The sequence below is a fragment of the Pelophylax lessonae genome, assembly GCF_965119305.1.
Source record: "Pelophylax lessonae genome assembly, chromosome: 3".
Taxonomy (NCBI): Eukaryota; Metazoa; Chordata; class Amphibia; order Anura; family Ranidae; genus Pelophylax; species Pelophylax lessonae.
In genome coordinates this window covers 362255127-362272486 of record NC_138770.1, presented here as the reverse complement: position 1 = coordinate 362272486, position 17360 = coordinate 362255127, and the positions used below count along the sequence as shown (strand labels likewise).

The window sequence follows — 17360 nt, the reverse complement described above, 5'->3', positions numbered from 1 at the left end:
CAATCAAAGAAGAATGGAGTCTGCCAAAACGCACTTCTGCTATTTCTAAACGCATTAACAGGCGTTATCCGTTTGAGGAAACCCTCATTAAGAAATGGACAGAACCACCTGTGGTGGATTCACCAATTGCTAGATTGAATAAAGCCACGGTTATTCCTTTAGAAGACGCTCCGTCTTTTAAAGATCCGGTGGATCGCAAGATAGAAGCTATGTCTCGCACCATGTTTTCCTTGATTGGATCAGCTTTCAGACCAATAATTGCTATTGGGCTGGTTTCGCAGACTGTAACTGAATGGACCAAGTGGTTACGCCGGGACTTAGAAGAGTTCCCTCAGGCGGTATCAGATTTGTTGGAACAGATGATACAGGGGTTACAGTTTGTGTGTGATGCGGCGTTAGACGCCACTCCATTATTGGCGCGAGCATCAGTTTCAGCAGTGGTTCTCAGGCGTACACTGTGGCTTAAAGGTTGGTTAGCCGACCAAGGTTCCAAAAAAGCATTGGCTAATATCCCCTTTTTAGGAGAGCGTCTATTTGGAGCCAACTTAGATGAGATCATTAAGGATCTCACGGGAGGAAAGAGCACCTTTTTACCGCAAAATGTTAAGGGTAAAGGACCTCGTCAAAGACGAGGGCCTTCTTTCTCTGCTCACAAATTTTTTCGCCCCGCGGGTGAAAAAATGAAGTCCTCCAAAGCCCCTTCAGGAGGCTTCAGGGGTCGTTGGTCGGGCAAGCAAAGGCCCGCCCCCTCCAGACCTGAAGATAAGTCTACCAAAGCCTGAAGGTGCGCCCCCACCCATAACTGGGGTGGGGGGACGTCTTCGCCGGTTCCCAGATCCATGGCTTTCCAGAATCCCGGACAAGTGGGTTTGCGAAAATCATAAGGTCAGGGTACAAGATCGAGCTTCGATCTCTCCCACCGGCGCGATTCTTCCCTTCCAATATCCGACTATCCCCGGATCGTTTAGAAGATCTGCGGAGAGCAGTCACGGATTTACTACAACAAGGAGTGGTAGTCCACGTTCCTTGGACAGAACGCTTTCAGGGGTTTTATTCAAACCTATTTACAATACCCAGGAAAGAGGGCAAAGTGCGTCCAATTCTGGACTTAAGGGCACTCAATTCCTTTCTCAACATAAGAAAATTCAAGATGGAATCCATTCGCACAGTAGCAGCCTTCCTGCATCCAGGGGATGTCCTAGCGTCCATAGACATCAAGGACGCCTATCTTCACATTCCCATTTTCGCAGGACATCAGCGGTTTCTACGGTTTTCCGTAGAAGAGAACCACTATCAGTTTGTGGCGTTACCTTTCGGTCTCGCCACGGCTCCTCGGGTCTTCACGAAGGTGTTGGCCCCAATGTTGGCACTACTGCGCCAAAGAGGCATATCGATTCTAGGTTACCTAGACGATCTCCTGCTTCATGCAGAGTCTCCTCAGACCCTGCTACAAAACATAGAAATTACTATAATTTCTTTACAGGAATTTGGGTGGCTGGTGAACCAGCAAAAGTCATTTCTGGTTCCCACCCAGAGGCTCGAATATCTGGGTCTAATTCTAGACACAGTCAGGACAAGAGTTTTCCTTCCGGTAGGGAAACTCCGGAAGATTCAATCAGCAGTCCAGTTGTTACTATCCAACAGCTGGTCTTCCCTTCGGACTTGCATGAGGGTTCTGGGGTTGATGGTGGCTTCCTTCGAAGCAGTCCCATTTGCCCAGTCCCATACCCGAATTCTTCAGCAAGAGATTCTCCTCAGATGGAATCGGAATCCGGAATCCCTGGACTATCGGATCCGACTGAGCAAACAGACCAGAGAGTCTCTGGTCTGGTGGCTTCGGTCTCCGATGCTCAGCCAGGGAAAGTAATTTCTGCCAATATATTGGACGATAGTGACCACGGATGCCAGCCTATCCGGATGGGGAGGAATTCTCGGTCAGTTATCCGTTCAGGGACTTTGGTCCCCAGAAGAATCCAGGTTACCGATAAATGTATTGGAACTGAGAGCGATCAGACTTTGTCTGATTCACTGGACCGAGCAGCTCCAGGGCAGCCCGGTTCGGATCCAGTCGGACAACGCCACGGCTGTGGCTTATGTCAATCACCAGGGGGGCACCAAGAGTGTCCGAGCGGCCAAGGAAGTGGCTTGCATTCTTCGCTGGGCGGAACAGTTTGTTCCAGCTATCTCTGCGGTGTTCATTCCGGGGGTGGAAAATTGGCAGGCAGATTATCTCAGCCGTCAGACTCTGGATCAGGGGGAATGGTCCCTCCATCCAGAAGTTTTCCACCAGTTGTGCCTACGTTGGGGCACCCCGGATGTGGATCTGTTGGCATCACGATTCAACAGGAAAGTACAGAGATTCGTGGCTCGCTCCCGCGATCCTCTAGCAGAGACCGCAGACGCACTGGTCGCCCCGTGGGGGCAATACTAGCTAATGTATGCCTTCCCTCCTCTCGGGTTACTGCCAAGACTTCTTCGCAGGATAGAGGAGGAAGGAATTCCAGTAATCCTGGTAGCTCCGGACTGGCCTCGCCGAGCTTGGTACGCCGACTTGGTCAGACTGGTGGCGGACGTCCCGTGGAGACTTCCTCTCAGGGAGGATCTACTGTCTCAGGGACCGATCTTCCATCCTGCTTTACGATCGCTGGCTTTAACGGCCTGGCTATTGAGACCCAGGTGCTGAAGGATAAGGGATTGTCAGCTTCGGTTATTCCTACTCTAGTTAAAGCAAGGAAAGCGACTTCCAGAAAGATTTATCATCGCACATGGAAGTCCTACATTGCATGGTGTGAACCTCTGGGGTTCCGCCCACGGTCTTATTCGGTTAGTCGAATATTAGCTTTTCTGCAACAAGGGGTTGAGCAGAAACTGGCCTTGAGCACTATCAAGGGTCAGGTCTCAGCATTAGCTATCTTCTTTCAGAAGCCTTTGGCTACTCATTCCTTGGTGCGGAATTTCATCCAGGGGGTGCGACATCTGGCTCCGCCAGTGCGCGCGCCGTTACCACCCTGGGATCTTAATTTAGTATTGTCGGTTCTTCAGAAACCTCCCTTTGAAGATATTAGGGAGATTCCTCTACCTACGTTGTCCCAGAAGGTGGCCTTCTTGGTGGCTATCACTTCTGCACGCAGGGTGTCAGAACTGGCTGCATTATCTTGTCGTTCCCCATATCTGGTGGTTCATAGAGATAAGGTGGTTCTTCGTCCGAATCCATCCTTCCTACCAAAAGTGGTTTCAGAATTTCATCTGAATGAAGAAATTGTATTACCTTCCCTGTGTCCTAAGCCCAGTCATCCTCGGGAGTTTGCTTTACACTCCTTGGATGTGGTCCGGGCGATCAGGGTATACTTGAAAACGACAGACTCGTTTCGCAAGACGGATTCACTTTTTGTGATCCCGGATGGACCCAAAAAGGGGTTGCCTGCATCTGCCGCGACTATTTCCAAATGGATCAGACAGACGGTGGTACAGGCTTATTCTATTAAGGGTCGGGAGCCCCCGTTCCCTGTTAAGGAGCACTCCACTCGGGCACTTAGTGCGTCATGGGCCTTTCGCCATCAGGCGTCAGTGGTCCAGGTGTGCAAGGCGGCTACCTGGTCGTCGGTGCATACCTTTACAAAACATTATAAAGTTGATGTAATGGCATCGTCTGATGCCTCGTTTGGCCGCAAGGTTTTGCAGGCCGCCATTTGAGGAGACCAGTGGTCTACCTCGAGGGTTTTTTTCCGTTGGAATTTTTATTTGAGTCTCATTCTTTGTTTATAATGAGCCTTTAAAACTTCTAGTTGGCACCGGTTGGGCCTTCTAGATTGGATTTTGATTTCTGTCAAATCCCACCCCTCATTTGTGGCACTGCTTCTGGATGTCCCAATTGATGTGAATCAAGAAGACTACGTCTGTCAATGAGCGACAGAGAAAATCGGATTTTTGTAAGATCTTACCGTAAAATCCTTTTCTCTTAGCTCATTGACAGACGTAGTACCCGCCCCTCTATCATTGAGTTGGGTTGGGTTAAATTCTCTGTTGCTGCTTTGTGACAGAACTGATTCCTTGTAGCAGAGAGAGGGAGGATATACCCTCTGGGACTGCCCCTAGGGTGGAGCCAGAAGGTTTTTTCTTTCTGCCTAGTCCTACTCCTGCGGAGACAACATAACCCAATTGATGTGAATCAAGAAGACTACGTCTGTCAATGAGCTAAGAGAAAAGGATTTTACGTTAAGATCTTACAAAAATCCGATTTTCCCTGCGGGACCGGCTGGTTCAGTACAAAATTGCCCACAGGGCCTACCTTACCCCCTATCGCCTGCATAGGATCCATTTCTCACATTCCCCGGAATGCTGGCGATGTGGACGAGCCCCGGGTGATTTCATCCATATCTTCTGGACGTGCCCGGAGCTCTCTGCCTACTGGTCCCGAGTCTTCGCGGTGTCCTCCACCATTTTACAAATTCCGATGGACCCCTCTCCCAGGATTGGCCTCTTGGGCCTTTTGGATGACTTGGCGCCCAGGGTGGCGGACCGTACTCTCTTAGGTCTACTACTTTTCTATGCTAGGAAAAACATTGCACTCCATTGGTGGCAACGGGTTCCCCCCACGCTTCTACAGTGGAGGGGCCTGGTGGACGCCGCCATACCCTTGTACCGTGATATCTACTTCCACAGGGGTTGCCCCAAAAAGCATGACAGGGTTTGGGCACGGTGGCTGGCGGTTTCTTCCGCCATACTGTCGAACTAACTGTCACTGTGCCTCTGGCCCGTGGCTCGATTGCACTGTCCACTGTCTAGCTATTTGTTACTGGATCTGATGCCCTTACTTGTTTTTTATGCTGCCACTGACTGATTTTTAGCTCTGTCGCCATTTACTTAGGCTAATTTTTTTCCCTTCCTTGTTCTGGCACCACCCCTGCGTGGGCAACATGCTGTTCTTTGATCTGTTGATATAGCTTCTGTACAACGAGTCTGTTGCACCAGTTGTTGTTGTTTTTTGTTTTTATGTCAATAAAAAGATTTTAAAAAAAAAAAAGCTCTCCAAGTTTCGTGTTGTCCCAGAAAAAGGGGCAATCTAATCGGATCCATTCAAATGGCTAAGCTCTAAAAGGATGGTACCCGAGCCTCGGCAGCCGAAGACCCGAGGTTCAGCCTGTAATGTGGCCTTTGGGCGCTGGACCCTGGGAAATGGAACCCTGGTTAAATACTTACCCAAGGTGATTCCAGCAGGGTGCTCCACAGGTCCAAGCGAGTGGACCCCGTATAACAGGGGGACTCTGTCCTTGATGGTCGTGGACGGAGCCCGCCGTGATGGGTGAAGTTTGAGTCCTATTCAGGGTCCTGCTGCAGGACTGGTAAGTGTTCCTTGTCCGTTTTTGTCCGTTTTTGTTGGGAAAGGAATAGCACAAAATGTTCTTTACCTGCAGTACTGTTTTTCTGCCACAAGATGGCGGGGGTTTGTTTGTCTGCATTACAGATCTCAGTCAGCTTGATCCATGTGCTAAAGCGCACGCGCTCCCCTCGGCGCATGCGCAGAGCGGTGCTCATGAATGACATTACGGGCCAGCACAAGAACTCCGGGTTTTTTAACTGAACGCTGCTAAGGCAGAGAAGCTCAGGATCTCTGGTTGGAAAGTCATCTGATCGGGGGAAGCGGTGCAGGTCTAATAATATCTGTTTGGGCATGTGTTACAGTACATGGCAAAGAAAAGGGTGTTTTTTTTTTTTTTTTTCTGTGATAGCTGTTAATGCTGGATCACAGTAGCTCTACCTTGGTGCAAACTTTTCTAATTTCTGGTTCTTCTTTATGTTTAAAGCAATATCTTCCAGAAAAAGAAGCGGGGGTGCAGCAGGGAAAGGCAAAGGGTCAAGTACCCCCGTACCAGGATTAAATTCTCCTAGTCCGGTTCCCACTGCATTTTCTTCTCCAGAAAGAGCCTTTACGTCTATCAGATATTGTTGCTACCTCTGATTAGTGATCGACCGATATAGTTTTTTTAATGCCGATACCGATATTTTGGTCATCGGATATCGGTAACTGCCAATATTTTCGGACATGTAAAAAATGTTTTTCTTTTTTTTTTTTTTCTACAGGTACTCTTGTGGAGGTATCAGGGGGTCTAAAAGACCCCAAACCCCTCCTTGGCACCAAAAAGCATTCAAAATGCCAAGTTTGGCTGTTTTGAATGCTGTCAGTTTTTTTAATTCGGCGTTGAGTAACCAGAAGTGATGTCATGACGTCACTTCCGGGTTTTTTTTACATGGAGACCCGGGTCTTCTCTTCGCCAGCGGTGGAGGTAGGATGCCAGGGTTGGGTTTAAATTGCCTCCTTTGGAGGTATCTGAGGCCTCTTGTTCCTTGCTAGGCTCTTTATGTCCTCAGCGGGGTGTTCTGGCCTTTCCTTTTCACCCCTTGCTGCAGCAGTGGGTGTATGCAGATTGGGATTATCCTGACAGGTTGGTTGTTCGTGCCTCCAAAGAGATATTCTTTGCTATATCCTAGGAGGAGAATTTCAAGAAAAAGTGGGCTATGCCCTCTGTTGACACTGCCATCTCTTCTGTGAATAATAATTTAACCTGTCCGGTTGATAATGAACAAGTGTTTAAGGATCCAGCAGATAAGAAACTGTAGTCCTCATTTAAGGCTTCCTTTGCTGTTGCTGGCTCTACTGTTCAGCCAGCTATTGCAGCTATAGGGGTCTGTCAGTCCTCGAAGGACCGTTTTAAGAGACCGTTCTAAGGATCTGCCTATTCGGAGTGAATCTGCGGATGATTTAGCAGAGATCTTTCGCACTTTGTTGTTTTCAATTGATGCGCTTAAGGATTCTATCCAACAAGTATGCCGGGTGGCCCTCCTCTGTGTTCATTTGCGCAGAGTTCTGTGGCTGGAAAATTGGTCGTCGGAAATGCCTTGTACAAAATTGTTGACAACTTTCCCCTTCACGGGGAACGTCTTTTTTGCTGAGGATCTGGATAAATATATCCAAAAAATATCAGGGGGGGGGGCATTTTTGCCTGTTAAGAGAAGGAATAAAAACAGTCTCTTAAGGCTTGGCGTGTCACTGTCCCTTCCAATGCAGCATCATCGACGCAGTTTCGATGGCCTCAGCCACCAGGTTTCAGTAGGCCTCAAGGTCAAAAGAAGCCCTGGGTCCAAAAGCCTGGTAAAACAGGTTCTAAGTCCACCTTATGAAGGGGCGCCCCCACTTACTCAGGTGGGGGAAGACTTTTACAGTTTTCAAAAACATTGGGAACGAGTGGTTCAAGACAGATGGGTCTTATCCATTGTAGCTCGGGCTACATGATAGAGTTTCGAGAGTTAATTACTCCCTATTGGTTTCTGGGCTCAAATATTCCTACATGCCCAGAAAAAAGGAGGCCCTTGTTCCAGGCCTTAGAGCACCTGTGGATCCAGGGTGTAATTGTGGAGGTTCCAGTCAGCGAAAGATTCATAGGTGTTTTATTCAAACCTCTTTACAGTGCCAAAACCAAATGGCGAGGTGAGACCCATTCTGGATCTCAAGGCTCTAAATCATTATTTGACCGTACGGTCTTTTCGTATGGAATCATTTCCACTCTATGAAGAGGAAACTTTATGGCCTCCAAAGATATCAGGGATGCATAACTTAATTTGCCAATCTTCAGGCCCCATCAAAAGTTTCTGCGTTTCCCAGTGGGCAGTGACATTTCCAGTTTGTGGCTCTGCCTTTCGGCCTTGCTACAGCTCCTCGAGTATTTACAAAGGTTTTGGCGCCGGTATTGGCTTCTCTAAGGGCTCAAGGCATCTCAGTAATGGAATACCTGGATGACCTGCTGCTCAAGAATAATTCAAGCCCAGGTCTGACACAAGATGTATGTGTCTCTTACAATCTAGTTCTTAGAGAGTCTGGGATGGATTATCAACAGAGAAAAGTCGGCCTTAAGGCCTGTTCAGGTCGTGGAATATCTAGGTCTAGTTTTAGATACCACTCATCAGAGAAGATTCTGGCTCTAAAGGAGCTAGTTCGGTTCGTAAGAGGGAAAAAGTTTCCCTCCTTTCGACTGTGCATGAGGCTGCTAGGCAAAATGGTGTCCTCCTTCGAGGCGATTCCTTATGCACCGTTCTCCTCCAGACTGTTTCAGAACAGTATTCTTTCGGCTTGGAACAAGAAGGTCCAAGCCTTGGATTTCCCAATGTTCCTTCCCCCAAGAGTAAGGCGGGATCTGATTTGGTGGTTGGTCCCCACCAACTCAATCAAGGGGAAATCTTTTCTGCCGGTAGCCTGGAAAGTGGTAACAACAGACGCCAGCCTGCTGGGCTGGGGTGCTATACTGGAGGATTTGTCTGCCCAGAGGACGTGGTCTAGGGTGGAAAAGATTTTACCAATTAATATTTTGGAAATCGGAGCTGCCCGTTTGGCACTGAATTATTGGACGTCCAGACTACAGGGATGTCCTGTCAGGATTCAGTCTGACAACTCGACCTTAGTAGCTTATATCAACCATCAGGGCGGCACCAGGAGCCAGTCAGTTCAGAAGGAGGTTTGAAAGGTAAGGTTCCGCCTTTTAACTTAAAGGCCCACTCTACCAGAAGGGTAAGTGCTTCATGGGCAGAGCACCATCAAGTATCTTTAGCCCAGATCTGCAAAGCTGCTACCTGGTCTTCAGTTCATACGTTCACAAAATTCTACCAAGTGGACGTTAGAGCCCATGAAGGGGTTCAATTTGGTAGTAGCGTACTGCAAGCAGCTGTATAGTCTGTATAGTAAGTTTTTCTGTATAGTAAAACAGTAAGTCTTACTGTATACTAAGTTTTTCTTTGCTTAGGGGCAAATTTGTGACTTTGTGTCCCCTTCCCTCAAGGGCATTGCTTTAGAACATGGGTGTCCAACCTTTTGGCTTCTCTGGGCCACATTGAGTGTAGAGAAATTTTCTCGGTCCGCATATAAAATGTATACTATAGCTAAGGTATATAAGTAATAAAATGCTGCCCTTCCCGCCCCGCCGCACCCCCCGCACTAATTTAACACAACTAGAGGATGATGAAATGAAATGGAATCGGTATACAGAGATCTACTTCTTCTGAGTGATATTAAAGGAACACTCTAACCACCATGGCCACTTCAGTGATTTGAAGGAGTGGTTATGGTGGTAGGAGTCAGAAACACTGCACATGCTCGCCTCCCCTCCCCTCCGAGGCAGCCTCTGCCTACCGTTAGTTGGAAGCTGCTGTGGCCACGCCCCCGACCCGACTTCCTTCCTCCCCAGCAAAAAAAAATTGTCAGGGGGCAGTGGGACGCATTGCCTGGGGTTCCGGGCCGCAGATTGGACATGCCTGCTTTAGAACATCCCAAATAGTTATTATTACCAGCTCTGTGTCCTGTGATGTACGATAAAGAAAATAGGATCTTTCCTACAGCTTACCTGTAAAATCCTTTTCTTGGAGAACGTCACGGGACACAGAGCTCCCTCCCCTCTTTTTCTCGGATCTTCATTGCTTGCTTCAAAAACTGATGTTCTTCTTGTTTGGGAGGGGTTAAATAGGAGGAACTTCCTGTCTATTGGTTGCCAGTGTCCATTCACCTATAGGTGGTGTATAACCCACATATCTATTATTACCAGCTTTGTGTCCTGTGATGTACTCCAAGAAAAGGATTTTACAGGTAAACTGTAGGGAAAATCCTATTTTTTTTTTTCTTTCCAGTGATATGGAAGATGGTTCTGCACAAGGCATGGGATAATTGTAGCTTCTTTTTAGGCAGTTCCCCCTTTTTTTGCTCTTTGCTTACCAGAGAGCCGGATCTGTTAGTGAGGTCTGCTCATTGTGCTCAGTATCAGTTTGGATGCCTGGAAGAGGGTATTGATGTGTGGAAGTCTGAAGAGGATACAGAATGGGACTGGCGAACAGAAAAGAGGACTAGCTCTGCAAGTCCCAGTTCACTTGATGAAGAGACAAAGGAGGCTGCGGTGCACATGCAGTGTGCTAAGAACTTGGGGTTTTGTGAGGCCTATGCTACAAGGGTCCCAGATTTGTCCCCACCCCACACCTACTCCCGGGCCTGGGATCAGAATGAGGCCTATGTTAAGCTCTTCAAGAGGGAGGAGACCCTTTATACCCCACCTGGGAGAGGAAATAGGCAGGTCCTTCCCAGGTTCTCTAGATGCCAGCGCCTGATACAGAGAAAGGTGACCCTGGAATATGGGTACGATTACCCCTACGCGCCTCAGGAGATCATGGAGGAAGTTGAGGCCAAGAGAGAAGAGTGGTGTGACGAGGCAATTTGGGAGTTTCTGTACATCCCCAAGCCATATTAAAACCAGGAAAGGCCTGAGTTGTGGGACATCTTTCTGTGAAGGCAAATTGGAATCTGGGGCGGGCCATCCACAAAGACCATGTGGAAATTCGCCGCCCAAACGGAACGGGTCAGGCCTGGGCTGTTCATGTTCAGGACTCTACAGAAAAGACTGTCCGGATACCTCATCCTGATTATTACTGTTGAGGATGTGGAGTTCCTACTCATGTAGAGAAGTTGCTATGTTACAAGGCTGGCTAGCCTGGAATTTTGTTAGAGGGGCTGGAGAGCCCGAATAGTTGTTCCTTAACAAGAAAAAGTTGTTGTTAGGGCCGAAAGCCCTATTTCCAAATCCTCTTTTCCCTTCTGTCATTGCAAGGATTGGGAATCAGCAGAGCGACTACACTGTGTAGTATCATTAAAACCCTCTAACCCACAAAGACTTCATAGACACTTCTATACTTTAGTTGCTACAAGAAGCTGCTACAAGAAGCTATCTTTACTGGATGTTCCGCCAAGATCCCTTGGGCCAGCAGAAGATCCTGTTAGGCCAGTGGGCTGGTTGAAAGAACTTTGTGTGAGTTGCTACCTTGGTAGAGGAGGTGGTGGCTCATTGTCTCTTCCGAGGAGGGGGTTGACAGAGTGAGGGACTCGAAGAGATTTGCAAAACTCACAAGTTGGACAAGCTTGCTCAGGCTCCAGCAGACGATGTTGCCTCGGTGTTACAGAAGGAGAGGACACTGTGAACAAAGGTCGGGTGGACTCCACATTTCTTCCTACTGAACTTGTGTGAACTGATATGGAAGTGTTAGATAGCCAGCTTGGCAGTTTTGTTTGTTATCTGTTTCAGGAATAATAATGAAACGTTGAGTCAAGCATTCCCTTAGGGGGCCTGAATGATGAATATCTCTACAAGAATGTTGCAGTTAAGAGATAAATGTGGTGAGAAGGTCTCCTCTGAGGAGAGGACAGTCTCACTGTGAGTAAGTAACAATGCATTCATTTGTGCTTAACTTGATTCCCTTTGCAGGCTTGCTTCGGATTTGCTGGTCTGGCTCAGCCCTCCACTTTTTAAATGCAGATTTCTATGCAATGTAAATATTGTACTTAGCTAGACAGGGTAATGCCTTTTTACCCGTCAAGCTGATTTTTGTTTGACGGGGATTGCATTGATCTAAATGCACTTGTCATGTGTACATAAATGTGTGAATATTTATACAGCAGAGTCATATATTTTTCCGTGTAATTTATTGTATCTACTGGCCACATATGGGGTATGCCCCATGGCCCTGTACATTTTTTTACTTCCCTTTTCCAAGTTTGTGAGATACTCCATGGAATTTTTGTGTAAAATAATTTTTGTAGGGGTGGCTGCCCAGAGCCAGTGAGGACATGGCTCGGTTTGGCGGGGGGTGAGGGTAGCACCCTCCTAAGTAGGTGCTAGTGAGAAAGTATAGTTTTTGGCTCTGTCTGCTTCCCAGAGGGGCTGCAGACAAATCTATATTGCTCTTTGCTTACCAGAGAGCAGGATCTGTTTAGTGAGGTCTGCTCATTGTGCTCAGTATGCAATTTATTGTGTCTAGAGAGTGTTTTACACTGGTCGAATAGGGAGGCATGTTGGACAGTGGGAGGAAACCTGAGGAATGAATGCATAGGCTTTGATACAGTCCTGGTGATTGGCAGGGACAGGTCGCCTCAGTGCCTTCTGGGATACTATATAAAAGCCAGGAGCACATGTGCTGCGGGGTCTTTGGCTGGAGAGCAGAGTCCTGGAGGGAGGGGGCGGCTGCCTCCTCCTCTGTAGCAGTGGCATGTGGTCGCAGGGGGTCGTCCTGAGGGCCATAGGAATGGATGAGAGGAGCTGAACCCAGAGGTCCAGGAGAGCCGACTGAAGGGGAGATCCTGGAAAAACAGTATTGTGAGTACAGGGACTCGTGTCAAGGGGCGTGACCACAAGGGGGGCCACCCCACGTATAGGATAATTGAATAATTCTAAAAAAACATTTTTACCAGCATATACATATCTCTGGATACATTTTTATTAATTTCCCTAGATTGCACCTGCGTTTTCATTTAAAGTCCCCAACTCCCTTAGAATTATTCAATTGATTTAGGGATGGAGGTAATGACCCTACCATGTCATATCTTCATTTAAAGTCCCAATTTTTGTCCACGTATAGGATAGTCAGAGAACGGGTGTCAGCAGTAAAGAGAGAGAGAGGATGCTGAGGAGAGTGTCCTGAAGACAATCGATATTTCACCAAGTCGTCTTAGGAAAGAGACCGAATTCAAATTCACCTGTAGTGGCAGGGTGAATCAACAGCCTGGCTGTACATGAAGATAGAAGTCCTCCAACTTTGTGCATAGTTAATTCGGAGTATCCCACTATTCCCTTCTCCTATTCTTAATTTATAATAAAACACAAAACAACCAAATACCCCTGGACTGGTTATTGGAGTGAGCCAAGGAGGAAAAGTGAGAAACTGTTCTTGTTGAGGTTGCTGTTGGTAACTCAGGGGGACCCGCAGGTGTGAAATCTGGCAGTCCTTACGGGGGCAGTGCTACACTCAAATTTTATCCCGGTGACCGCGCCTTGCCGCCCATAGTTGACTGCTTCATTTGCACTACCAGGGAATGAAATGCTCCTGGAAAGCTCTTTTCATGCTGAGCTAATCAAAATGACCAATGGCTGATCACAGTTGAAAGTCAAATGGCTTCATATGCCATTGAGAAGGTGATTAGCTACACCTGATGTGTTTACAAGTCATTTTTAGGAGGGGTTATCCTTTTTCCAACTCAGTGAGGTTTTTAATTTTTTTTCTGACGTGTTGGTGTCATATCTTTCAGTTGGATGTTATAAGTTACACTGAGTAAATACAGCTGGATAAAACATAAGATGTGTCGTCATTTCAGGCTGCAAAGCAACAAAATGTAATTATTTAAAGGGGATGATTCTTTTCTATACCCACCATATAACCTGACGTTTTAAGACTGTGTCCTTCAATTTAATCGAAGAAACTGATTTTACTGTGAGAACAAAAGTACTAATATTCCAGACTTGCTGACATATGCTCTGCCATTTACATTGGGTGCTTTGCTTCCTAATGCTTGGCTATTGTGATCTTGATGCCTTTTGTTTGTGTCGCATTGCACTACATTATAATGACCACATTTATTACTGCAATCTGGTTCATTATTGTTGCTTTCTGTCCACAAATACACAGGTATACTTGCTTATAAAAGTATCTGATAGCAAGAATATATACATAATGTATGTGGCTAAAGCCACAGGAGTTAAATGCTCTTCTGTAATTCTGGCACCTGTATGCAGGGCAGTGGATAAGTGGCTACCACCCATTCTCCTATATGGGGTTCAGGCCAGCAGGGGGAGCACAAGCAGCTGGGTGAATCAGTTGTGGGCAGGGAGATTGATCCGCGGGGTGGGGGGGAGGGAATTACTGGAACTTATCCCCTGTATGATTCTCTGTGTAGCAGTTGAAAGCCAATGGGATGGAGTGGGGAAGAAGAGAACCATACAGGAGATCAGCTCCAGTAATGGCCTCCACACTGCTAACCCTCCCTGTGCACCATACATTTCCCTCTGCTGACTAGGTTCCCCTGTGTGCCCTCGCATTTCTGCCAGCTTCCCACCTTCCCTTCCCTTCCCACCGGCAGCTGTAGAGAGTGGGAGATGGGTCTGGTAAATATGTCACATTTACCAGCCCCTTCCTTTCCTCAGTGAACACGAGTGATCAGTAGTGATCACTCACTGTGTTCATTCATAATGGAAGCATAGTAAACTATTTATTTTGGGGGTCCCTGTCAGGTTGGCTGTATGGGGCCCAGTGGTTTCTAACAGCAGCCCTGCCTTTATGCCCTGATGTTTAAGGAAGATATTTTCTGCACACTACTGTCTTTTGTCCTGCTCCTAAGAATTCACTGCTAGGTATATGAAAATACTTACTAGTTGTCTGGATTTCTGGATAAATGACTAATTATGTGTAATCTTATCTTCACTTTAATGATAGCATAAGTAACACACACAGCACATTGTATAGTCATATCTCTGTTGAGCTAAGGTCAACAATCGCCCTCCATGGATGGAAATTTAGTAGCTAGCAGGAATCTTCTTCACTGAAAATGTCTTCTATGAAATGTCATAATGCCACAGCTCCAACAGTTGTTAGAAGGTACTTTGACCCTTTGCTGTATTAAAAAACCTGTTTATGATCACGAACTGTATAATTTTAGAAGGTCTTACTGACATAGCTTGCTAAGGGACCAGACGAACTAACATACATTTAAAAGGGCGTTTCAATTTGAACCAAAGTATTATTAACCACAACAGTCAAAATAAAAAAAAAAAAACAAGCTCTGTGGTTAAAATATATCATTTTAAATTGTATATTATTTTGTACACAAATTTGAAGTATTCTTTAATTCTACAGGTAATACAGTGTACCAGGCATGCTGCAGAAAATGTACAAACCAGGGAAACAGACAAGTGGAAGACTCTTGTGCATCAGAAGAATATGGAGCTAGAGAAGTTCAGATCAGAGTTAGATGCAATATTGGATGTTCTTCGTGTGTTACAGAGGCAGGGAGTTGTTATCCCCACAACAGCATCTGAAGGCTCTTAGATGTATTGGGGAACATAAATACTTTAAGCATTTCATATACTCCGTGAACTGACTAGCCTCAGCTAATACAAAGAGATTAAATAAATCTACATTGGTTGAACTTGTTATAGCCCTCTCTCCTCTACATCAACATATGCAGGTCAAAGGATTTTTCTCAGCGGCAGAGATCCAACATCTCACACACTGCACAGCTAGAGCATAGAGCTCACTGTGTGCTGAGAACTGAGTGGAGGGAAGGAGCATACACCCTGCACACAGGCTCAAGAGTAAATATACCCAGCTGAGGCTGTGAGTCCCCTGCTGTGTGCTGGGGGGTGCAGTCACCCAGGATGCTGTGGAACTGGCTTAACCTATTAGAAGTGAATCATGCAGATGGAAGAGAGCAGAGAGAAATCACATTTAGTGCTTTGGATTGAGGCTAGTACACACTATAGAGGGATATGCTTTGTTCATTTTTCATGTTAGAGGTTTACAAGCACTTTAACCGCTTGCCGACCGCCGCACGAGTATTTACTGCGGCGGTCAGCCCCTCACAGGCAAAGCGACGTAGGTCTAAGTCGCTAGCCTGTGAGGCTCTAGGGAGTGAGCGCGCGCGCCGCCGGAGGCGCGCTCCCGCGCGACCACGGACCCCCCCGCGTGTGTGCCCGGCGGACCCGATGTCCGCCGGGCACTCGCGATCCTCCGTTACACCGGAAGAAAGACAGGCGGCTAATGTAAACAAAGCCGCCTGTCATTCTTCCCTGTGTAAGAATGGAGATCACACGGTTCTACTATGTAGGACCGTTGATCTCTGTTCTTAAACTAGTAGCCACAGCCAATCACAGTTAGAAACACGCCCCTAAGGACACACTTAACCCCTCCCTCTCCAATAAAGTTAACTCCTTCACTGCCAGTGTCATTTTTACAGTAACAGTGCCTATGTATAGCACTGATTACTGCAGTAATGTCACTGGTAACCCCAAAAGTGTCAAAACTGTCAGTCAAAGGTCCGATCTGTCTGCCGCAATGTCGCAGTCCCCCAAAAAAAATTGCAGATCTCCGCCATTACTCGTTAAAAAAAAAAAAAGACAAAAATCTTTCCCTTAGTTAGTAAACGCAATAACTTTTGGGCAAACCAAAATACGCTTTTTGCGATTTTTTTTTTTTTTTTTACCAAACATGTAGCATAAAACAAATTGGCCTAAAATGTTAAAAAATTTAGATTTTTACATTTTTTTTTTGGAATTTCATATAAAAAAATGTGAAAAATATTGTTATTTTTGCAAAATTGACGCTCTTTTTTTTGTTTATGAATTTGTCCAAAATGTCTTGGTATGCCGATGCCTTAAGAGTTCCCTTCACTGGAACAAAGGGGCCAAGCCCAACCCCTGAGAAACAACCCCACACCATAATCCCCCCTCCACCAAATTATTTGGATTAGTAAAGAAAGCAAGGTATATAAAGACATGGATAAGCAAGTTTGGGGTGGAGGAACTTCACTGGCCTTCACAGAGTCCTGACCTCAACCGGATAGAACACCTTTGGGAGGAATTGGAGTTTAGACTGCGAGCCAGGCCTTCTATCCAACATCAGTGCCTGACCTCACAAATGCACTTCTGCAAGAATGGTCAAACATATACCATAGTTGACTTTAATGAAAGTGAGGATGCATTTTTATGTGCCTTTTCATATCTACCTAGAGCTTAGTTTAATTTTTGGGCAATAAGGGGATCATTTAGATGTGTGATATAATCTCAAGCAAGCGGCCCTGTATTGTCTTGAAAAATGTGATTACCTTGAGGCAGTACGGGTTTAGGATAAGTCCTAAATCCAATCTCCATGCAAAAATAAGGTATACCGATGAGAGTACACAGTTTTGACTCAATTCCAACCATCTTCTCCTTGTAGCACCCACTATAATTGTGGCTTCTTGCCCAGAGATCAGTAAATGTTCAAAGGCAGTAAAGAAAGGCCCATTGTCTCTGGGCAGAACCATGCCTGTGCACACAGACTTTATGATCCATTTTATCATGCTCACCTCATGGTCACAGAATGTTCAGTTTTCCAAAGGAGCAAAAAATGTGGCTAAAACAAAAAGAGGCCAGGGCATAACTAAAGATAATACCCCTTGTCACATGGGCCTGTTAAGATGCACCTTTTCACTTTACACTTATCTACTGTATACTTAATTTATTTATTGTCTGTATGATTTTTTTTTTTTTATAAAATGTATAAAATATTTTTTTTACTCGCGTGTTTTGATCTCTTTTTTTGTACTGAAAACATAATCACATCTACTGAAAAGAAATTGTTATAATATTATAGTGCAGCCTAATTCACTGAATGCACTGAACCAAATCTGTTTCAGGTAAAGGTCCTGGTGTCAACCACTGGATGAATTTAGCATAACTAAGATGGAAAGGCAGTTCACAAATCCGTACAATACAAAAAGTATGCCAGCATACTTAGCTGCTAGTTGGCAA

The 17360-nt window shown here is 46.0% G+C and overlaps 1 protein-coding gene across 1 annotated transcript in view; it reads left to right on the top strand.

Moving 5' to 3' along the window:
- The window catches only part of CEP162 (centrosomal protein 162), a 332984-nt gene extending 317986 nt beyond the window's left edge, over positions 1–14998 (top strand). The window contains exon 26 of the mRNA XM_082249677.1: positions 14707–14998. Within this exon, the coding sequence (XP_082105803.1) occupies positions 14707–14898 (192 nt within the window). The 3' untranslated portion in view covers positions 14899–14998. The remainder of the gene's footprint in view (positions 1–14706) is intronic.
- The last annotated feature ends 2362 nt before the right edge of the window (positions 14999–17360 follow it).